Source organism: Gopherus flavomarginatus, chromosome 11 (assembly GCF_025201925.1).
Source record: "Gopherus flavomarginatus isolate rGopFla2 chromosome 11, rGopFla2.mat.asm, whole genome shotgun sequence".
NCBI lineage: Eukaryota > Metazoa > Chordata > Testudines > Testudinidae > Gopherus > Gopherus flavomarginatus.
The window spans coordinates 48,942,207-48,966,389 of NC_066627.1; the positions used below are offsets into that span (position 1 = coordinate 48,942,207).

Here is a 24,183-nt window from a genome sequence, read left to right on the forward strand (position 1 = left end):
CTCTCTGGTTGACCCGGTACTCTACCGGGAACAAGAGGAGCAAGATAAGTCGATGGGAGAGTGTCTCCTGTCAACCCCTACGTTGACCTAAGCTACATCGACTCCAGCTATGTTGTTCACGTAGCGGGAGTTGTGTAATTTAAGTTGACTTACCATGGTAGGGTAGACATGGGCTAAGATTTTGGAAATCTATCTGCAGTGATGTCAACCAGATATTCTGCAGGTACATAGCATCAGCCTTTTCTAATTCATGCCAGAAAGGCTAGCCCTCTTATAGGTCTTGTTTTCCCCGTTGCTTCTTTAAAAGAGCTTCTGGCTACTCCCAAGGAAGAGGATAGATATTCCCAAGGAGGAAAATCTAGGGCTTACTCCATCTGGAATTTAAACACAGAAAATAACACATGGCTACCAGTTTTACCTGTCCAAGGATTCCTCTGCCCTTGGAAGAGGGTACTATTTTCAAGCATCACTGGTCAAAGATCATCTGACTGGTACCAGAAGATACTACACCATGGGATTTTCATATTCCTGACGAGACAGTTATATTCTTGCAGACCTCAAGGAACCTCTGCAGACAAAGCAATGTGTGAAACAGTAGCTCACCTGCTGAAGTTTGAAGTCATTAGAGTGGTCCCTGAAATGGAGAGGTCTTATAGCATAATATACATCTATTGATCTAGAATACCTCCACATCCCAATTTCTGAAAGTAATCGGAGATGACTTCGTTTTGCATACTAGCTGCTTTCATGAGATGGAGAAGCCTTCAAATAAGTATGGAACTAATTACACATACAATTGAGATTTTGGAAAAACTAGTGAATTCTGAGGTATGGTATTGGAGAGGAGTGCTTCAGGAGATTGTCTTGGCTCTGTCAGCTCAGCATTCAAAATAATTTTTCTGAAGATGGAATTACTTCACCTGAGAGACAGAGATAATGTGCATAATGTCAACAGAAATAATTCTCTCAAGACCCTGGAAGGACAACACACACATCTGATAGAAGCTAAATGGATAATGAGCTTAATTCCTGGCATCACAGAAGAAAAATCAATCAGACTATAAGACAGAAGTGACTTCTTTAATGCAATATGGAAATCATATATGGACTATGTTCATGCTGATATTGGAAAATTAAATAGTAGTTTATCACTTCACTTGTGAATTTGATCCTACTCGCATTATGGATAAAATGTTAACCTTAACAAACCTTGTTTTAAGAATTTCTTTAGAAGAAACAAGCTTGAACATTTAGCGGCTTTGAGGGGAGACTTCTGCTGGCAGTTAGTTTTTTTTTTTTTTTTTTTTTTGTTTTTTTTTTAATTAAAGATAGTCAGGGAAAATATACTGATGTTGGCGAAGCTAGTTAACGTCATCCAGTCTTGGCAGGAAGCTGCTGTGAGGGTCTTCTGAATTGGTGGGTAAAAGTCCAAGTCTGACGCAACAGATACTGTTTTGGGAGTCGGAGAACCCTTACTATGCATACATCCACAGTATTTGGAGACAAATAGTGTTTTAGGGGCCCTTGATTGAAAAAAGGGTGGTTATATAGAGAATAAATCAAATCCATTAGTTCAAAAAGTATGCCTGGCAGATAAATTGTATACAATACTATTTATCATGTCACTAAAAATGTTTTGATCGTAAATAGAAAAGGAGTTAAAGTTCAGATGAAATTAATTTGATAGTCTTCATACATTACAACTTGATTGAATGGGGATTTAAAATTTTCCGAAATGTCGTTTCAGATCTTTGTGTGATTTTTCTCTGACACCGTAACAGAATTATAGCCCCAAAGCAACAATATAGCAAAATAAATGGCTACTTTCAATTGGTTTTTACTGTTTAAGGATTTAGAATATTTAGTGTGCTATACATAAGTTTCCAACCCCCCACCCCAACCCAAGGAAATATTAATGCTACAGGATACTATTCAGTGGTTTGCATCCATTAGCATAGTTTCAACTCTTCTTCTTCTTTATCAAAACTTAAATGATGAAAAACTGACGTATTTTACCCGGACCATTTTAATAACACAAAGCTTGTCTACAACACTAATGTGTTTCACATTAATTGGACCATACTGACTGCTGGTGTGCACTAAAGATACCCTAGTGTTCTCTGACTCAGTGCTGCTTGAAACAGTACTATGTTAAAGCACAATAGGGAACCTTTAGTGCACACCAGCAGGGTATTCACGCAATAGTTTATGCACAACATGTTACTGCACTTCAGAAATCACACCTCATAGTGTGCATTATCCCACTGTGTAGACAAGCCCTTATTGACAAACTTTTCCACCATAATCCTGTGTTAATTTAAAGTATAATCAATGGTACATGTAAAATAATGTCTGAGATGTTCCTGTATATTTGAGATTGAACTTCCACTCTGATTACTCTTAATATTGTGAATTATTTGAATACTAGCATTATGAATAAGATTAATCACATAAGGAACGCACAGTCTGTGCTAGGCAATAATTTTTGTTTTATGGTGACAAGATAATCCTAGAAGAGCATTTAGTGTGGTGCAGCTTCATTTCATTTCACCAGTGCTATTGACAAAATACATTTTTATGTTTGTTTTGCATTTTGAGGTAACACTTTTTTTCCTTTCTTCCTCCAGAGTCTGTGTACGAGAAAACACAAAGATTCCCAAATGAATAACCGAAAGGAAGATATGGAGATTGCCTCCCATTACCGTCATCTGCTTCGTGAGCTCAATGAGCAGAGACAGCATGGCATCCTCTGTGATGTTTGCATTATAGTGGAGGGGAAGATCTTTAAGGCTCACAAAAATGTTCTGCTCGGGAGCAGCCGCTACTTCAAGACTCTTTACTGCCAGGTGCAGAAGACATCTGACCAGGCCACAGTCACTCATTTAGACATTGTAACTGCACAGGGCTTTAAAGCCATCATTGACTTTATGTATTCTGCACACTTAGCGTTGACGAGCAGAAATGTCATTGAAGTGATGTCAGCTGCTAGCTATCTTCAAATGACTGATATTGTACAAGCTTGTCACAATTTCATAAAAGCGGCTCTTGACATAAGTATAAAGTCTGATGCCTCAGATGATCTAGTTGATTATGAACTTGGGGCCGCTTCCAGCAGTAGTACAGATGCTTTGATTTCAGCAGTGGTGGCTGGTAGGAGTATTTCTCCGTGGTTAGCTCGACGAACAAGTCCAGCGAACTCTTCTGGAGATTCGGCCATTGCTAGCTGTCATGAAGGAGGGAGCAGTTATGGAAAAGAGGATCAAGAACCAAAACCAGATAGCCACGATGACATTTCATCCCAGTCTCTTTGGTCCAGTGACATGAGCTATGGGTCTTTGCGTATCAAAGAGGAGCAAATTTCACCATCTCACTATGGAGGGAATGAATTGCGTTCTGCCAAGGATAGTGCAATACAGAACACTTTCTCAGAACAAGGAGCAGGGGATGGCTGGCAACCCACTGGACGCAGAAAGAACAGAAAAAATAAAGAAACTGTGCGTCATATTACACAGCAAGTAGAGACTGACAGCAGGGCAAGCTCTCCAGTGCCATCTTTTTTATCTGCCTCAGGGTGGCCATACAACAGTCGTGACCCAAGTAAGGTTTTTTTTTGTCTTTTGATTTTCAGCAATGAGTAGCTGTAGTAATGCAAATATAAACAGTATTTTACTTATAGCACACTGTCATTAACTGAAATAAAAATATTAAGAACTTCTGGGGATTGATAATGGAATATAGAACCTTATATCTTTAGGTCATTTATCCAAACTTATCTCTGGATAGTAGAGCACTGAAGTCATAGTCATCTGATAGATATTAATTTGTGAATAAAATAGTGGCTTAAGTCAGGTCCTTGATGTACAATTGTCCGCCACCAAAACTGCCATTCTTACTAGCAGTGTTGGTAAAGGATTGAAATTGGACTTGACCATCTGCTAGAACAGTGGTTCCCAAACTTTAACAAAGCGTGAACCCCTTTCACTAAAATGTCAGTCTCGTGAACCCCCTCCCAAAAATGAATATTTTCAGGGATTTTCTCCATTACCTAAGAATAAAGTATAAAAGCAGTGATCTTGGAAGTATAAAATTTGTTTTTATGATATGCTTATTACACGCTATTATTTATTATTTATCATTACAATATTTTATTACATTATGAAAATGGCAACACTCTTCTAAGATGTCACTTTGACAGCTTGTATCACTTTGATTAAGCCTATTATAAGACAAAGCTTCTAGGTTTCATCAAGGAGTATCAGAGTGAAACAGCATGAAGGTATTTAAAAAGCCAGCTCAGAGTTCCTCCTACACAACATTCAGGTCTTGAGCAGTCCAGGCAAACGACACAAGTTACACAAAGCTTAAACTTGTTCTTCATCATAATTAAAAAAACAATACTGGCAGCCTATTTAATTTTAAAAACCACAAAAAAAAATCCACCTCCCTTTCAGTTTCTTATAAGGAGTCTTAAAGTTTAAATCTCCTCAGTGTGATAGATATGCTTGCTTTGATCTGCATAGGTCTTGGAAGTCCCTGGGGTCTGGGCTGGCCCTGTGGTGCCTGGGATCCCTAGGGACAGCTCTGTCCACCATTAGAGAATTTTTTCCCAAGAACCCCCTGTGACATTTCGTGAACCCCCAGGGGTTCATGAACCCCAGTTTGGGAACCACTGTGCTAGAATAATCATTTCAGGTCAGGGCTGAGGAGCACTGGTTATATAGAGAAAGGACTCTTTTAATTGCTACTGCATGTGCTCTAATCGCTGCATCTTAATGAGACTACTGTTTTTAACACTCCTTTCTAGTACCTACAGGAGCACCAGTTTCACTGGTATGGCCTACTTAAATCACTGCTCAATGGAGGAACAGCTATGGTGTTGACAGAGGGGGCAATTAAGGACAACGTAGCATCCACGTTCCTCCTTAATCAACTGTCAGCCAAGTGTTTAGTGACTTTGAGAATGAAAGTCCTCATGTAGTTTTATGGTTTAGACCATCTATTAGTTTATTATGAATGTCTGCAGTCTTTCAGATGAGCAGCTTTAAATGCATTGCAAGGGAGACAAACACATTCTTCAACTCTTTTGAATCTTCATCATTGTTTATCTTTAAAATAATATGAAAATTGTCTAGCTATATTCACTTTATCCACCAGTTATTTAGGTTCAAGAATAAATATTTGCCTGTCAAAATTATGCCTGAGATTTTCAAAGGAGCCTGAGTGTGTTAAGTGTTAAGTGCCAACTGCCATTGAATTTCAGTGAGTACAAGGTGCTCAACTCCCTTGGCCTTCTTTGGAAATCCCAGCCTGTCATGAGTTATTAACCAAATCTACATTACTGCATGCTGGTACATAAAGGCAGGAAAGTGGGAGGGGGATGTGTGTGAGAGAGAGGTGTAATGTATAAAGTAAATACTGTTATATGTTTTCATGTATCTTGTAAGAAACAGAACTATAATGTGAGGAAAAAGTGCTACATAATTGATACTATTTGAAGTTGAAGGGCAGTATTAGTGAAATATTTGTGGTCTGGAATTTGAATGTTAAATGTCATGGAAAGTCAAATTAGATGGAAAGAGTAACAGTCTAGAAATATTTTTGGATTTAATTTGTTGTGTGTAGCAAAAAGCTTGCATATAATTTTGATCATCCATATTAGTTAATGATAAAAACCTAAACAATTTTAATTTAAAACCAACAATGCCAAATGATGATAATGGCTTATAATGAATTTTGGATTTATAGTTCTCAAACTTCAGAGTATACTTGAATAAAGCCTGTTGTTCCCAGCTAAGTGATGTTGTTCAAGCATAAGTATTTCTGACTTGCACACCACCCCATAAAAACCACTCAAGCATTTATATTATTCACACTGCGGACATTTTTGGACTGGTTTATAGAGTAAAATACAAGTATGCTGGAATGGCTGCAAAAATGGAACTACAAAACTAATTGCAGGGATATGTTCGAGGATTGTTTTAAAAGTATAGTTTCTTAAAACATATGTCAGAGATATTCAGTGGCATAATACAGGAGATTCTGCTGTTGGAATTAATGGGATCTTGTCACTGAATTCCTAATTATTAAGGTACTGCACAGTATTAACTTGAAAATGGTCACAAAAAACACCCCACTCCCACCCAAAAGAGATTTCCAGCATTGATTCAGTGCAGTCTTCAGACATCTGCTTCAGTGGACACTATCAAATAGTTTAGGATGGCCTTAAATCTACATTTTGTGTTGAAAACTAGGGCTGTCAAGTGATTTAAAAAAATTAGTCATGATTAATCATGCTGTAAAACAATAATAGAATACTACTTATTTAAATATTTGTGGATGTTTTGTACATTTTCAAATATATTGTTTTCAGTTACAACACAGAATACGAAGTGTACCCAGTGCTCACTTTATTTTTATTACAAATATTTGCACTGTAAAAATGATAAAAGAAATAGTATTTTTCAGTTCACCTCATATAGGTACTGTTGTGCAATCTCTTTCACAATGAAGAGAAACTTACAATGTAGATTTTTTTTTTTTGTTGTGTTTTCCTCTTTCAAGATAAAGAAATTGTACAACAGTATTTGTATGAGGTGAATTGAAAAATGCTATTTACAGTGCAAATATTTGTAATAAAAAATATAAAGTGTGCGCTTTGTATTCTATGTTATAGAAATCAATATATTTAAAAATGTAGAAAAACATCAAAAATATTTAATAAATTTCAGTAGGTATTGTTTAACAGTGTGATTAGTCACAATTAGTTTTTAATCACATTTAATTTTTTTGAGTTAATCGCATCAGTTAACTGCGATTAACTGACAGCTCTAGTTAAAACACACACAGACCCTAATCACTAGAACTTGTTTCATTAGATCTTTTTAAAAAAAAAAAACAAAACCTAAACGTTCCAGTAATGCCAGTAGATCAGAAAGAGAAACTATTTAGAAACACTCTTACTAATTGTTCACTGTTGAAATTGAGTGAAATACCAGAAATAAACAAACAGGGTGATGCCAGCACAGATAGGGACCTACAGAGATCTGTCTGCTGCACCACAAACACTATGGTCCTGAATACAAGCAATCTTATTGAAGAAGGGAGGTATCTGAAGGCTGGCCAGCTTGTGGTATTCCTACTTAAGCCAGCTGGAGAATTGATCAGAGACAGAATTCTCCTCTCCTTTACTGTTGCAGAGTGATGTTGCTCCTTTGCAGCATATGTACCACCTCTCCACAAGACTCTGTTCCCTGCCACAAGAGTGGGCTTGTGTTGAATGCTGCTTGGCACACTTCTGCGAGAGCACTCTGTGATCTGCTATAGTGCCAGAATCATTCCCGAAAAGTGTTTTAAGTGACTGAGAGATACTGTTTTTCTGTTTCACACCTTATGTATTTGCTTTCTGTTTCTGGTTACAACTTAATATTTGATACTTAGGATGCTTGCCAGTTGCAAATTTCCTTCCTGTGCCCAACTCTGCAGGTACATTAGATGAAATGAAATCTAATTAAATAGGCTATGCATATGAGTTCACTTCACCATTCCAGTGGGTGGAGATAGGAAAAAATCAGAGTTTAGTTGACCTCTTCCTCCACTCCTATGAGTAACAGGGCTTTCTGCCTCAAATTAATTTTTTCCATCTCCAGCAGGTGGAAGCAACCCTCTTGCTAGCTACTAAATTTAATAAACTGCTAGGCTTCAGAGCTGAGCTTAGGTTAGTCACTGATATTTTTTGGTTTCTTTAGCTTCTTAATTACCTATTTATTTAGTGTCCAAAAATATGCTAAGCACCTCACAAAGCTGTAATAGATATGCCCCAGCCCCAGAGAACTGATCATCTAAATAGATTAAAAACAAGTGATGATGGCAAATGCATGCCATATGCAAGCAAAGTGTTAGAGGTAATGTTTAGCTTGTTCTGTTACCATTACCTTTTAACAAATTCCAGCCCCCTCCTTACTGTGAATTTAATAGTCTCCACCCTAATGAAAATCTTTTCCAACTGTCCCTAGCTTTTTATGTAAGGTTCTCTGTCCTCTTCGCTAATCTGGAAGTGGTCTTACCTATTCAGTCCATAGCCAAGGTGGGAAAAGTACTACCTCAATATTGAGGGAATTGGTGCTTGATATACCATCGTCGTGTGTGTGTTTGGGATACCTAGAAGAAAAAAAAATTTTAAACTTGCTACAGATTTTGAGGCCCCATCTCCTCTTCATCTTGTTCAAATCTGACTGTAAGTATCTTGAGACATCTGATTTGTCCTGGAATCAGGTCTTTTAGAACAATATTTGCAAATAATGTCAAGCCATGGGTTAGTGTAGACCTTCTGGCAGCCTAAAATGATGATTCCCTGAAGGCCATTACAGGTTTATAGTCTGAAAGTGTTGATACCTTGCACTTGTTCTTCCCTAGAATTTTCTCTAGACCCTATAGAAATAGAAAGAAGCATGATTTTGTGTGGATTTTGGAGTGGGAGGAGAGTAATACAGGGTTTCACTGTCATTGCTAAGTCCCCTTAATTTATTGGTAACTTTTGACAGGTGGGTATTTTAGAGTTGCTGGGTTGACATAGGAAAAGAATGAAAGTAATTGTCTTTCTTGTTAGGAATTGAAGTAATAAGTGCTAGCCCAGAAACCCCTCATGTGTTTTGCAGAAATAATTCATGTATTAAAACTTTGATGCTGTTATGGAGTTGATTATATAGTAAGTTATTTTCTGAAATTCTTTGCTAGTGTACACAACTGAACTGTAAAGGAGATACCAGTCCTTCAGGGTAATGGAGCTTATTTCAGTGGGAAACATACATTTTGTCAATACAGGCGCTGCATATTAGAAGGTGTAATAACCTTAGTCCCAGATTTGGACCTTAGCGTCCAAAATATGGGGGTTAGCATGAAAACCTCCAAGCTTAGTTACCAGCTTGGACCTGGTACCTGCTGCCACCACCCAAAAAATTAGAGTGTTTTGGGGCACTCTGGTCCCTCTGAAAAACCTTCCCTGGGGACCCCAAGACCCAAGTCCCTTGAGTCTCACAACAAAGGGAAATAATCCTTTTTCCCTTCCCCCCTCCAGATGCTCCTGGAGAGATACACAGACACAAGCTCTGTGAAACTACACAGAGTGACTCCCCCTCTCTGCTTCCAGTCCTGGAAACAAAAAGTACTTTCCTATTCCCCCAGAGGGAATGCAAAGTCAGGCTAGCAATCCAACACACAAATCTCCCCTTGATTTCTTCCTCCCACCAATTCCCTGGTGAGTACAGACTCAATTTCCCTGAAGTAAAGAAAAACTCCAACAGGTCTTAAAAGAAAGCTTTATATAAAAAGAAAGAAAAATAAGTACAAATGTTCTCTCTGTATTAGATGATACAACACCGGGTCAATTGCTTAAAAGAATATTGAATAAACAGCCTTATTCAAAAAGAATACAAATCAAAGCACTCCAGCACTTATATTCATGCAAATACCAAAGAAAAGAAACCATATAACTTACTATCTGATCTCTTTGTCCTTACACTTGGAAACAGAAGACTAGAAAATAGAACTACTTCTCCAAAGCTCAGAGAAAGCAGGCAGGCAGACAAAAGAAAAAAGACAAAGACACAGACACTCAATTCCCTCCACCCAAAGTTGAAAAAATCCAGTTTCCTGATTGGTCCTCTGGTCAGGTGCTTCAGGTGAAAGAGACATTAACCCTTAGCTATCTGTTTATGACAGAAGGGTCCTAAATACCATAGCGGGCTGTATTTAAACCCATTGAGTGGAGCCTCAAACCCCAAAATATTCAGTTTCTTGGTGAAAAGGCTAAGAGAATTATCCATGGATCTGTTGGCTCCTGATCCCAGAGGTGAATAGAGACACTGCTTTGATTCCCTGAATTCCACTACACCACAGGCCAGTTAAATAAATAAAGCAAAGGTGTGGAGTAATTGTGATACCATTGTATTGGCCACGGGCACCATGGTACTTGGTTACCATAGAAATAGCAAATGGGGGAAAAGGATTCTTACTGTTTGCAGTGAAGTCTGGATCCACTTTCTCCAGGAAGGAATGCAGAAACAGGATTTGTAAAAGAATCTGGAGTAAATTGAGATTCTAGACTGCTGAGAATGTGACAACTGTGTCATAGTCAGAATCAGATAAGTTGCAGTTTCTGAAGGATGGCCTTAATTGCACAAAATGTTTGTGCATCCCCTCTCATGGAGCTCTTTGGTGGTATCCAAGGGGTGAAAAAGGTTCTAGCTTGGTGAATTATGCTAGGTCAGTTGTGTGGTCCAGTTTGTTTCCTGGCATCTGTGGACACTTTATTTAGCTGAAAGGGTCTTTCATGCAGATTTCTTTAGTGCTTTTGCTGTGTTTCTTATCCCATTGCTATTTGGATTACTGTCTTGCCAGTCTCTTTCCCTTTCCTCATATCTGGGATATGCTGGATTTTTTTCTCATAATTTAGGATACTTTAATTGCCTTACCTGTCAGTTGCTTTCCTATGAGGTGCCTGTCAATGCACCCCTCCTTTTTTTGGTTTGGGGAAAAAAACACTATACTATTTGCTCTGTGTTTTTAAGTGTATGCTATTTAGTTGTTCTAGTTATTCTTGTAGCTAGGCAGAGCAAAGGGGGTAAGGTTCAAGGGATGTTCTTGTTTACTGACGTCTCTACACTGTATTCATATCTGTATAGGATATCTAATAGGAGCAACCACCTTCACATGATTACTAGATCTTCACCTGGTTAATCCTCTAGTTTCTTTTCTGCAAGTCATTTATTAGAAATAAAGTACTCCGCTCTTCCTTTAAGAAAGTATTGAGACTTGTGGAAAGATGTATGCTCCTTTAAGTCTTTTCTGACAAAATTTACTAGAATCGCAACTTTTAAAAGGTAAATTGAGAAATGTATTTTCACATTGCAACTTTTTTGTACAATTGTTTAAACAAGAAGAAGCTTTTTACAGAGATTTAGCTTAAGAACTTGGCTGGCTTATTTTTCAACTTCTTGTTATAAACCCTTTAGCATTAGTAAAGAATTAAAATACTGCTTCTTGGATTATTCTGAATATAAAAAAAGCATCTGAAGTTTCAGACAAGGTCTTGTTTATTTTTTAGACTATTCAGTTAGTGTTAGGAATATTCCCTTTACAGGATTAAATAGGATTAAAACTCCTACCTGCCACAGGGGGCCACAACCATGGTACTCCTAACCCACCCAGCAATATCGTCAATATATCCAACTACACACTCAGCCCAGAAGAAAAGTCTGTCCTATCTCGGGGACTCTCTTTCTGCCCTGTCACCCCCACCAACATGATACAGTTCTGTGGCGATCTGGAAGCCTACTTTCGCCGTCTCCGACACAAAGAATACTTCCAGGACAACACTGAACAGTGCACTGATACACAGGTGCCCGCCCACCAACAGCACAAGAAGAAGAACTCCACATGGACTCCTCCTGAGGGTCGAAATGACAGTCTGGACCTATACATTGAATGCTTCCGCCGGCGTGCACAGGCAGAAATCGTGGAACAACAACATCGCTTGCCTCACAACCTAAGTCGTGCAGAACGCAATGCCATCCACAGCCTCAGAAACCACCCTGACATTATCATCAAAGAGGCTGATAAAGGAGGTGCCGTTGTCCTCATGAACAGGTCTGACTACCAAAAGGAGGCCGCCAGACAACTCTCCAATACCAAATTCTACAGGCCACTTCCCTCAGATCCCACTGAGGAATACACTAAGAAACTACAGCATCTACTCAGGACACTCCCTACACTAACACCAGAAGAAATCAACATACCCCTAGAGCCCCGACCAGGGTTATTCTATCTACTACCCAAGATCCACAAACCCGGAAATCCTGGATGCCCCATCATCTCGGGCATTGGCACTCTCACTGAAGGACTGTCTGGATATATGGACTCTCTACTCAGACCCTATGCCACCAGCACTCCCAGCTATCTCCGTGACACCACTGATTTCCTGAGGAAACTACAATGCATTGGTCACCTCCCAGAAAACACCATCCTAGCCACCATGGATGTAGAGGCTCTCTACACAAACATCCCACACACAGATGGAATACAAGCTGTCAGGAACACTATCCCTGATGATGCCACAGCACAACTGGCTGCTGAGCTCTGTGCCTTTATACTTACACACAACTATTTCAAATTTGATGACAATATATATCTCCAGATCAGTGGCACCGCTATGGGCACCCGCATGGCCCCACAATATGCCAATATCTTTATGGCCGACCTGGAACAACGCTTCCTCGGCTCTCGTCCACTCACGCCCCTTCTCTACCTACGCTACATTGATGACATCTTCATCATCTGGACCCATGGGAAGGAGACTCTGGAAAAATTCCACCATGATTTCAACAGCTTCCACCCCACCATCAACCTCAGCCTGGACCAATCTACACGGGAGGTCCACTTTCTTGACACCACGGTGCAAATAAGTGATGGTCACATTAACACCACCCTATATCGAAAACCTACCGACCGCTATGCCTACCTTCATGCCTCCAGCTTCCATCCCGGACACATCAGACGATCCATTGTCTACAGCCAAGCACTGAGGTACAACCGCATCTGCTCTAACCCCTCAGACAGAGACCAACACCTACAAAATCTCCACCAAGCATTCTCAAAACTACAATACCCGCACGAGGAAATAAGGAAACAGATCAACAGAGCCAGACGTGTACCCAGAAGCCTCTTACTGCAAGACAAACCCAAGAAAGAAACCAACAGGACTCCACTGGCCATCACATACAGCCCCCAGCTAAAACCCCTCCAACGCATCATCAAGGATCTACAACCCATCCTGGACAATGATCCCACACTTTCACAGGCCTTGGGTGGCAGGCCAGTCCTTGCCCACAGACAACCTGCCAACCTGAAACATATTCTCACCAGTAACTGCACACCGCACCATAATAACTCTAGCTCAGGAACCAATCCATGCAACAAACCTCGATGCCAACTCTGCCCACATATCTACACCAGCGACACCATCACAGGACCTAACCAGATCAGCCACACCATCACCGGTTCATTCACCTGCACATCCACCAATGTAATATACGCCATCATATGCCAGCAATGCCCTTCTGCTATGTACATTGGCCAAACTGGCCAGTCTCTACGGAAAAGGATAAATGGACACAAATCAGACATTAGGAATGGCAATATACAAAAACCTGTAGGAGAGCACTTCAACCTCCCTGGCCACACTATAGCAGACCTTAAGGTGGCCATCCTGCAGCAAAAAAACTTCAGGACCAGACTTCAGAGAGAAACTGCTGAGCTTCAGTTCATCTGCAAATTTGACACCATCAGCTCAGGATTCAACAAAGACTGTGAATGGCTTGCCAACTACAGAACCAGTTTCTCCTCTCTTGCTTTTCACATCTCAACTGCTAGAACAGGGCCTCATCCTCCCTGATTGAACTGACCTCGTTATCTCTAGCTTGCTTGATAGCATATATATACCTGCCCCTAGATATTTCCACCACATGCATCTGAAGAAGTGGGTATTCACCCACGAAAGCTCATGCTCCAAAACGTCTGTTAGTCTATAAGGTGCCACAGGATTCTTTGCTGCTTTTACAGATCCAGACTAACACGGCTACCCCTCTGAGGATTAAATAGAGTCAGACTCTGGACTATAGGATTTGATGGTATTAAAGGTTGGCCTCACAGAGGTCAGTTATCTTCTCAGGAAATGCTGTTAGCCTTGTAAAACAGATGTGTTCCTTTTCTCATATAATGGAAACTTCTGCCACTCTTTCTGTGTGTGTTTGAGAAATTTATTAATGGTTTTGCTAATACATGTCAACTCAAGCACAGTAATTCTGGTTCAGAAATTTATTTCTAAGGAAACACTCCCATTCATCTTTTGAATCTTTGCTCCCAAAAGCATGGAATGATTGTTAATAGTTTAAAATAAATAAGTCATGTAGCATTAGATAATTTTTCAAACCAAAACTGAATACATTCATTTTCCAAGATACAGAGTCTGTGGAACTTATAACAAAGTTTCAGCAGCTAGCACAAGTAATAGCTGTGTTTTGAATGAGAGGCTCTGGTTGTTAGATTAATTTTATGGGGGTTTAAAGGGATATTGCTACCTTTTGTGGCCACAGTAATCTACCATCACAACTGAGTCATATTTTCAAGATATATGTTGTGCATTTATTATCTAATTAATATTAAAATGCCTTAAAATGGTTGGGACCTGAGAAACCCAAACACTCTCCAGTCAAAACCCTTTATGCTGTGAAACATCAACTGTTGCCAATGGCACGGAAGGCTCAGCCACATAGTTTGATTAGAACTTCACACAATCCTGCTGCCTGCTATTGGAGGACTGTCGTCTGTAATCCTGGTGGAGAATTCAGCTGGCTGCACGCTCTATTTTGAAGAGAAAGCAAGAATGCTAAAAGATTCAAAGGGGTGTCTGTAAAATTGAACAAGAATAAAAGCAAGAGAAAACGTGCAGTCTCTTCATTCTCTAATATTTTCATACAATATTTTATCTCTAAGCATAGAGCATCAACTTCACTATTTAAATATGTTTCTTTAAAGAGTGGAGGAGAAAGTGCCTGTAGGCTACCAGAGCAGTGCAAGAATTTGGTGTGTTTTCAAACTAAAGTGTCAAAATGTCAACAAACTATTTCCATTTTCACATAAAGTGAAAAGAGAAACCCTAGGAAAAAAACAGTTTTAATTCATTTAAGCTACTAAGGTAATATTTACTAAACAAAGACAACCTTGGTTCTGAAGTAAATGTTCAGTTTGGTCTCTGTGGGGAGTGGTATGTATAACTGCGAAATAGTCTATGAAATGTTGTTCAGAGTGTTTGAGTATGTTTAAAAAAAACTCAAGAAGTATTTCTTTATCAAGCTAACAACAAAAAATTAGTGTAGCACTTCTGAGCAAAACTGCTATTGAATACAAATGTCAAACTTATTTACCTAAAAGATTTTAATAATTGGAAGGGCAGTACCGTACTAACTTTCTTATTTTGCACATTACCTTGAACACTACTTGAAGATATTTTAAGATAGCTATAGGAGTAGAAAGAGAGTGAATAGAGCAATGTATAGGTTCTGTTCCATGACGTTGGAGTGAAGGGTGGACTGGCTGAACTGAAGAATAAAACTTGAATACCTTTGATAGTACACTAGATGCGTGAAGGAATGAGATCTCTGAAAATTAAAATACTTTGTCATAATACAGAGCAACCTTGTTTAAACCCCGCTTAGGTTCCTAGTTCACAACATTTTCTCAGTATTTTTCGGGGCTTGCAAGAATGTCTTTCTACAGGTTGTCAGGATTCCCATCACACGTTGACCTTGATATCCAAAGCCTTCAGATCCTGACAGACAGGTCTGTCATGGTTACAAGGATAGATGCACCTCTGTCTCCTTTCTGGTTTCTGAGTGTACCCCATCAAGTGTCTACCTCTGCTCAGGTGGAAGCCACAATTTTTCCCTTCACAGATGGGGCCTTAGCTGACGATAGCCTATGTACCAACTGCATTTACACTGCAAGTCCAAGTGGAATTTAATATTTGGTTTTCTTCCCTTGCAGCGGTTCTCAAACTTCGTTGCACTATGACCCCCTTCTGACAACAAAAGTGACTGTGACTGGGCGGGGGGGGGGGGGGATGGACGAAGCTGGAGTGGAGCCCAAGTACTGCTGCCCCAGGCTGGAGCCCTTGGGCATCACCAAGTCTAACACTGGCCCTGTCGACCCTATTAAAATGGGGTCACAGCTCACTTTGGGGTCACAACCCACAGTTTGAAAACTGCTGCCTTAGGGAGTCTGTGACCACTGATGAATATGGCAACAGGTCATTTCTAGTGACCTTTCAGGAACAATGATCTTGCCGAATACTATTTACTGAGGTAAACTGCCAACCATGAGTGGTCCTAGAAGGACCTGTGTTCTCAAGCTTATATTCCAGCAAATGGAGCTTTCTGTGATGGACCTTTTTGCTATCAAGGACAAATGGTCTCTGTTCTTTGCCAGAATATGTACCCGCCCAAGGTCCTTGGATAGGCATTTACAGCTGTTTCTTCTTTGTTGCTATAGTTGTTCAAGATAACTTCATCACACGTGCAGTCACACTTCTGATTGTAGTGTATACTTACCCTAACAGCTGTTGTAGTACAAAAAAACCCCACTGAAATCCTTTTCTGTTCATTATTTTCCCTCTTCCCAGATATGAAGTCTCCTACCTGCAAGCTATTCTTACCCCTCCACAGTAACAGCAGCTCTACTAAAAATGCCCAGGCGTGCTAGCCTTTCAAAATCTCTCCAAGCTATTACTCGCCCATCCTTCCAAACAGCTATCCCTCTTTCCAACTCTGCTACTAAATTTTTCTGTAGTCCCACATCCCATTACAGCCACACAAATGGGTATGCAACCCTTCTGTAATAACGTAATCCATCACCGTAGGATATAAGAAGTGTATCTGCAAGGAAGAAGAGCTAGTAATATGCATTAAAATCCCATTTTAGATAATGTTTTCAAAGTGTCTGAAATTTTTGAAAATGAACCAGAGAGATTCAGTCTGTACGTGGATGAGATGGCTAAGATGGCTAAGATACTTTTTCCGTCTGATCAAGATGCAAACTTCAAAAGTATGAGATTTTACAGCAGAAAAATTAACCTTATTCCATGTACTCTCCATCATAAATAAGCTTCCACTCTTTCTTAAATATTTGCAGATCAACTTAAAAGAATTTGTACAGTACTGCAGAAGTTTGAAAAATAATAATGCCCCCCTATCCCTTTTCTAACCTCTTGCCTAAGTTAGTTAAGGGAATAAGCAACCTTTTTTGACCTAGTGTTAAAGCTGCTACTTAAGCCTTCTGTCCCTGCCTCCTTGAAGGTTAGAAATTATTTATTTAGTACAGTAGAACCCCTCAGAGAAATGGGGTTCTACTGTACTAATGGGGAAAAAAGTGTGTTGCAAACCTTAAAATGTATTTAAATTGTGCAAAGTAAGCTTATTAAAATCAAAATTGCAGTGGAAGCCTAATATTGTGGGATCTGCAATATTGCAAATTAAGTAGGCCTTGTATATGAAATTCTTCTGCAAGAAAGTTATTTTGAGATCTTTGTGTAAGATAATTTTCCTTTATATGACTTCCTGTCTTCTGTATATCTGAGTGGGATGCACTTCATCTAACCCTTCATAATATGGATTGTTAACCTTAGTCAGCAGAACACTCTGTTTAGTGAGTGGGACACCAAAGGGACACTTCCCCTGTAGAATGTGGATGGCGGGCATCTGTCTGCAGAACTGGTAGTCTAACTGGCACATATCATCGTGGAGAGTGAAGCTTCTCTAGAGTCTGCTCTGGGGAAACAAATTTGAGGGTGGAGGGCCATTTAACAGGAATACTTAAGGGTTCAGTAGTTCATATTTGGTATTCAAGGACAATTACTGAAGAGTCTGTGCTCCTTGGATGTTGCTTGGAAGAAGTAAACTGAATCAGTCCCCCTGAATATATCTGGATTAACTTAAAAATTAGTGAGTGGAGGAGATTGCCTGTTTGCTGATGGTAAGTATCCATTTTGAATTCTTATAAAATTTTAAACATTGGTTCTCCCAAAAATACCTATTTTCCAGCAAGCCACCAAAATATACAGTAGTATGTAAAATGTAGAAAAAGAAGGTGCAAGCCATCATCAGCTGAGGCCTCGTTATGTCACAGGCAGATAGTAGTGTTTTGTTTCACTGACATTGTAATTGTAGAGGTACTAGCGTCTCACCCGTTACTTAGAGCAAATCTACCCTACAAAATTAAGTCAACTCTAAGTTATGGTGAAGTATTGCCTCCACAGTAATTAAATTGTTTTTCATGTCCACACTACTCTTCTTGTGTTGGTGGTTTGCATCCTTTCGTGGAGAACTTCCACTCATTTAACTATAAGGAAGGGGCATTGTGGGACAGCTCAGAAAGGCAGCAACAGTTGATGTAAGTAACACATTGTCACACTAACACTGTGTTTACTTAACTATATCAACCTAAGCCTTATGCTACTCCTCTTGTGAAGGTAGAGTTATTAAGTCAATGTAGTGGGCTAGTTCACTACATTTCATAGAATAACAGGGTTGGAAGGGACCTCAGGAGGTCATCTAGTCCAACCCACTGCTCAAAGCAGGACCAATCCCCAGACAGATTTTTGCCCCAGATCCCTAAATGGTCCCCTCAAGGATCAAACTCACAACTCTGGGTTTAGCAGGCCAATGCTCAAAACACTGAGCTATTCTAGTTACATTGATGGGAGCTACATTTTAGTGTAGACACTTACACAGTTAAATTGCCTTATGTCCACCTAACTCTGTAGTGTAGACAGGGTTTGTTTGTACCAATGGCCCCATGAGGTTTCTGCCGTTAATGGAGTTGTGAATTCCCATCCTCTTGTCACTTACTTTTTTAGTATTGGCCTAATAAAGTCTTTGTATGAAAGGGGCTTTTGAAATATATATTTATGCTCAAAGGGACCCTTTGGACCTTTGTTTTTGGTCTCTCTTTCTAACCATCAAGATGGCAGTTGTGGTGGGTTTTGAGTGGGCCCATAAGTTTCAGTGAAGTCTTCTAGGTTTATATAATGTATTTTTTATGTAAATAAATTTTTACAAGGAGTTTATAAAATACAATTCTATCCAGTCGAACCAACTGAAATTTGGAAGAGACTGATTGATTGCTTTCCAGAGTAATTTTCTATAAATTAGCTAACAAAAGAGGTTTATGCTGTTAGTTCTGTCAAGTTTTATTTGAAAAGATCCTAAGACTCTATCCTTTTTGTATTTTGTGTGGACTCCTTAAAGGAAACCAAAGCCTCAGTCATTCTGTTGTAGATTTTATTAAGTAGACTTTGATGTACAATTATCTGTCCAATGAATGTCAAAGGACATTGTGTCTAATGAGATGGAGAACAGGCTTTATTAGAATTTTTAATAAAATTTGTAATATAGTATTTTGAGGTTTTTGCACCCCTTACAGATGTTGTAGGTTGTATACTTTCTTTGTTGTAGATCCATTATTTTTGTTTAGCACTGCTGTTGCACAGATGTGGAAAAGGAGGACAGAAAATATCTGGTCCAAGACACAAGTATCTGCAACAGTAATGCTCAGTGTTACTGGAGCAGGATGAAGCTGCAACCCATCAGTTTCCTTTTTATTTTTTTAGTTCCAGTGTTAAATATAAAATTGAACATTAGTGTTTGAGTATTGCTACATTTAGTTAATTTAAAACTGGTTTAGTGAAAAGTTGAGCTGTTAGAGTAATCTGGAATGTTTTAGATTATAAAAGCAACATTTGGGCTCAAATTTTAAGTAGATTAGAGCCTCATTATTTAGACTGCTTTTATGCCGCTTTTACACTCAATTTGTGAAAGATCACAACAGTTCTTGTTTTAAGTTGGATAGACAGAATTATGGTGCAAGGTGGTTCTTGGGAAACTTAGAGGTTAAGAATCTTGCAAAGATATCAGAATTTTTCAGGGTGTGTGTGTGTGTGTATACTTATATTGAAGAACAAAGTAATAGTTTTGCTCCAGTTTGAGCTTCAAACAAGATGCCGCCTCAAAAAAGTAACTTAATTAAAAACAGATTGGCAATTTAGCAGTTAAGCCAGGGTTATGATACAGGGTATTATGGTTACCTTGCTACTATTTAGATGTGTTTGGCAATACGATTAATCAACTTGTGAAACAATTGTGCATTTTGTGACACCAGAGGATAGGTGGCGATACACTGGAGAGCTAGGCTCTCTTTAAAACCAGACCTGTAGGGTTTACAGTTTCAGTGCTCCAGTACCACTCCCAGAATTCTTTTCCTGAAATCTAAATCAGTTTAGTCCATGTTCTGCATTCCACTGAATTAGGAAAATGCCCAGATTTTTAAATTCTTTTGGTACACGCTCTGTTTTAAATGTATAAAATGTATAATGTTAATATATGCAAGGAAATTGGCTTTAAATAGCTGCTAGTAGCAGCAAAACAAAGGAAATACAATGAATCCTATATTGGTCTGAAGAATGTTCAATGAATAGTTCATCCTAGAACGTTCAGGGAAGAGTTCAGATACTTCACTTAACTATAGTTATAAATTTATGAAATTAATGAGATTCAATCTTTTTACAGGAATAGCAGTTTCAAGTTTCCATTATTAAAGAGTTAGGTCAGGTTATTTTCAAGTGTCTGGAAACTGTTAAACTCAGACTTTCTTTCCCTGGCTACACCCTGGCTTTAAAATGGCTCCACCCTAAACCAGCTTTAGTTCAAAGATCTGTCCCTTTCCCTTCCCCTCCCTGCATTCTTTTTTCCCCAGGCTCCAAAGCTCTCCTCCTTCCCCCTATAATAACAGCCATGTTTCTGCTAATCTGCTTTAACTCCACAGATCAGAGAGCACTTCCCTTCTGAGTGTCTTTATTGCAATTTTAATGTATTTGCCTCTTGAGTTGAGGCTATACCATTCCCTAATCTATACTTATCCAACTTTTAAACAAAAATTATATTACCATTTTAATCTTTGAATCCAGCCTTTTCTCTTAGTTATAACCTTTTTTGAATATTGAATGAATAGAGAATATTTTAAAATGTGAGTCAAGTGTTCAGACTGTTAAAGTATTTTCTCATGTTTTGTGAATCACACATTCCTGTAAACTGTTCAGTATTTTCATCTTTATAATGGAAGGGGCAATTTTGCATTTATTTATGATATGTAGGAGTTCATTTTTTTTTAATTCAGTGGTCTGCAATCTGAAAAAAATCTGACATCTATAAGTACAGTGTAGTTACTACTGCTTTTTCTGAGTTTTGATCACTTCTTAAAACAAAATAATTATTTGAAAAAGGATTTTGAAAATCTCAACATTCTGAGATAAAATGCTAATCCAGTGGGGGCCGTTAGCCCTAGTGCATCTGTCATTCAGTGGTAATATCATTTATTTATATTTTATCATAGCTTTGTGCGGTCCTGTGCAAAAATAAAGGCAGACAAGGTCTCAACACTTAGAAACTTATAATATAATACACTTTCTCTAGAATTTTAGGAAATATTTAAGAGTCAAGGGATTAAATAAACATACAGTAGTAAACTAGCATTTGCAATATTGCAGAATGGTACCATGTCATGTTAAAGGAGGGTGAATTATCCTTAAATTCCTATGGATTATTTGTTAATCTGTTAAACCAGAATTTAAATTTTCTGTCTTGTGAGAGTCTTGAAGGAAGTTTTCTAATTTGGTGAAAAGGTCTGTGGTCTGTAACGTGGAGTCTTCCTTTTGAAAGCCAATCAAGCTATCATTGGTACTTGACCGGTAATAAATTTTTTTCATAATTTAGTTTTGTAGTGTGGAAAGAGACTTGTGTGTCTGACCAAATTTATTTTTCAGATATTATATGTACGAAACATGTAATTATAATAGATTATTATATGTAATAATAATCATGGACTGTGTTAAAAGACATTAGCTTTTACACATGACATTCTCATAAACAAATTAGGGAGATACGGTCCAGATAAATACCGTATATACTTGATCATAAGCCGGTTCGTTTATAAGATGACCCCCCCCCCAAAGATAGATAAGTAAAACTGGAAATTTTTTATAACCCTTTCATAAGATGACCCTATAATTCAGGAGTCCGCAAACTTTGGCTCCTGGGCCATCAGGGTAAGCTGGTGGGGGGCCAAGATGGTTTGTTTACCTTGAGAATCCGCAGGCACGGAGGTAAACCTAAGTAAACGAAGTGACCCAGCACGCCAGCTGCTTTCCCTGATGGGCCGGGACAGCAACTGGTGGGGAAATTTGGGGGGGGGAGAAGCTGGGAGTCAGGGGAGTAACCCCTGTGACCACCGCCCACATGACCCCACCTCTAGCCCAGGACCCCCACACTCTCCCCATCCCATCCCTTCCCACCTTATCTGGGGAGGGTCAGGGGAGGATGCCTCTGACCTGGCTGGAGCTGCTTCGGCAGGCTGGGCAGCACAGCCGCAGCCTGCTTCAGTGGGCCAGACCAAGTGGTGCAGTCGCAGCATGTTTCAGTGGGCTGGGCCAGGCGGCACGGCCGTAGCGTGCTCCAGCGGGACAGGTGGCATGGCCACAGCCTGCTCTGGGGGGTGGGGCTGACTGGCATGGTTGCAGCCTGCCAGCCTTGGAGCTGCAGCTGTTTTGGAGGCTGGGGGCAGAGCAGCGTGGCCAGAAGTGGAGAGACTCTGGCCCCACCTCTTCCCTTCTGTCTCTGCTGGCTGTCCTGCCTCTCCTTGCTCCCTTTGTTGCGGGGAGAGGCTGTGTCCCACCTCTCCCTCTCTAGACCTTTTTATAGGCCGACCCCCTTCTCCGGTGCTTCCCTTTTTCACTACAGAAATTGGGCTTATGAGTGAGTATATACGGTACTATAAAGTGAATGTGCAACCGACTGAAAAGACATAATCAGAGAGTAGTTATCAATGGTTCTCTTTCAAACTGTGAGGACATATCAAGAGAGGTCCCACAGGGGGCTGTCCTGTGTCCAATCCTATTCAATATTTTCATTAACAACTTGGATGATGGAGTAGAAAGCACACTTGTAAAATTTGTAAAAGCAGCAAAGAGTCCTGTGGCACCTTATAGACTAACAGACGTACTGGAGCATGAACTTAGTCTATAAGGTGCCACAGGACACTCTGCTGCTTTTACCGATCCAGAATAACACGGCCACCTCTCTGATACTTGACTTGTAAAATTTGCGGATGATACCAATCTGGAAGGAGTTGCAAATGCTTTGGTGGCTGGGAGTATAATTCAGAGTGATCTTGATAAATTGGAGAATTAGTCTGAAATCAACAAGATGAAATTCAGTAAAGACAAGTATAAAGTAATGTATTTAGGACAAAAAAATCAAATGCAGAAATACAAAATGGAGAATACCTGGCTAGGCAGCAGTACTGCAGACAAGGATCTATCTGTTTTAGTGGATCTCATATTGAATGAGAGTTAACAATATGGTGCTGTTGCAAAAAAGACTAGAGTTTATGAGACGTTTTAACAGGAGTGTTGTATTGTAAGACACAGGAGGTAATAGTTCTGCTCTAATTGGCACTGGTGATGCCTCAGCTGCAGTATTGTGTCCAGTTTTGAGCACCACCCTTGAAGAAATTGGAGATAGTCTAGAGAATAGCAACAAAAATAAAAGGTTAGAAAACAGAATATCTGAGGAAAGATTGAAAGAAATGGTCATGTTTAGTCTAGATAAGATTAAGGGGAGATTTCTTCAAATACGTAAAGGGTTGTTGTAAAGAGCAGAATAACCTGTTCTTCTTGGCTACCAAAGGGTAGGAAAAGAAGTAAGCTTCTTAGTTTGCACCAAGTGAGATTTAGGTTAGATATTAGGAAAAACTATCTAACTATAAGTGTAGTTAAGCACTGGAATGGGCTTCTAAGGGAGGTGCTGGAATTCCACCATTGAAGATTTTTAAGAACTGGTTAGATAAATATCTAGGTCTAGGTTTACTTAATCCTTCCTCAGTGTAAGGAGATGGCAGAGATGGGCAACCTTTCAGAAGTGGTGTGCCGAATCTTCATTTATTCACTCTAATTTAAGGTTTCGTGTGCCAGTCATACATTTGAACTTTTTTGGAAGGTTTCTTTCTATAAGTCTATATAACTAAACTATTGTTGTATGTAAAGTAAAAAAGGCTTTTAAAGTGTTTAAGAAGCTTCATTTGAAATTAAATTAAAATGCAGAGACCTCCAGACTGGTGGCCAGGACCCAGTCAGTTTGAGTGCCACTGAAAGTCAGCTTGTGTGCTGCCTTCAGCACCCATGCCATAGGTTTCCTATCCCTGGACTAGAAGATAACCTCTTGAGGTCCCTTCCAGCCCAACATTTCTGTGATTCTGCATGTGAAAATATAATTCCTGCCAATATTTGAGCTGCTCTGTAATGTGTCTATAGGGGGAATCAGCTTATCCTCAGATGGGCTAAAGTACTTGGTATTTAAGTGATCTGTCCTAAAATATGCATCTTATATTAAAATGAATATCCTTTAAAAACTAAAGTTCTGCTAGAACATGCCCAGTCTAGGGGCAAACCCAAATCTTTTTAGCATGCTTCAAAAAGGCTTAGTGTTAAAATTTGTTAGAATTTGAAATACTGTTTTCAGATACTCT

The 24,183-nt window shown here is 39.3% G+C and overlaps 1 protein-coding gene across 5 annotated transcripts in view; it reads left to right on the forward strand.

The window, feature by feature from the left end:
• ZBTB46 (zinc finger and BTB domain containing 46) overlaps window positions 1-24,183 on the forward strand; it is a 103,101-nt gene that overhangs the window by 19,519 nt on the left and 59,399 nt on the right. For all 5 annotated transcript variants that reach the window (XM_050918277.1, XM_050918278.1, XM_050918276.1 and 2 more), the window contains one exon: window positions 2,628-3,597. In XM_050918277.1, the coding sequence (XP_050774234.1) occupies window positions 2,661-3,597 (937 nt within the window). In that variant the 5' untranslated portion in view covers window positions 2,628-2,660. The remainder of the gene's footprint in view (window positions 1-2,627; window positions 3,598-24,183) is intronic.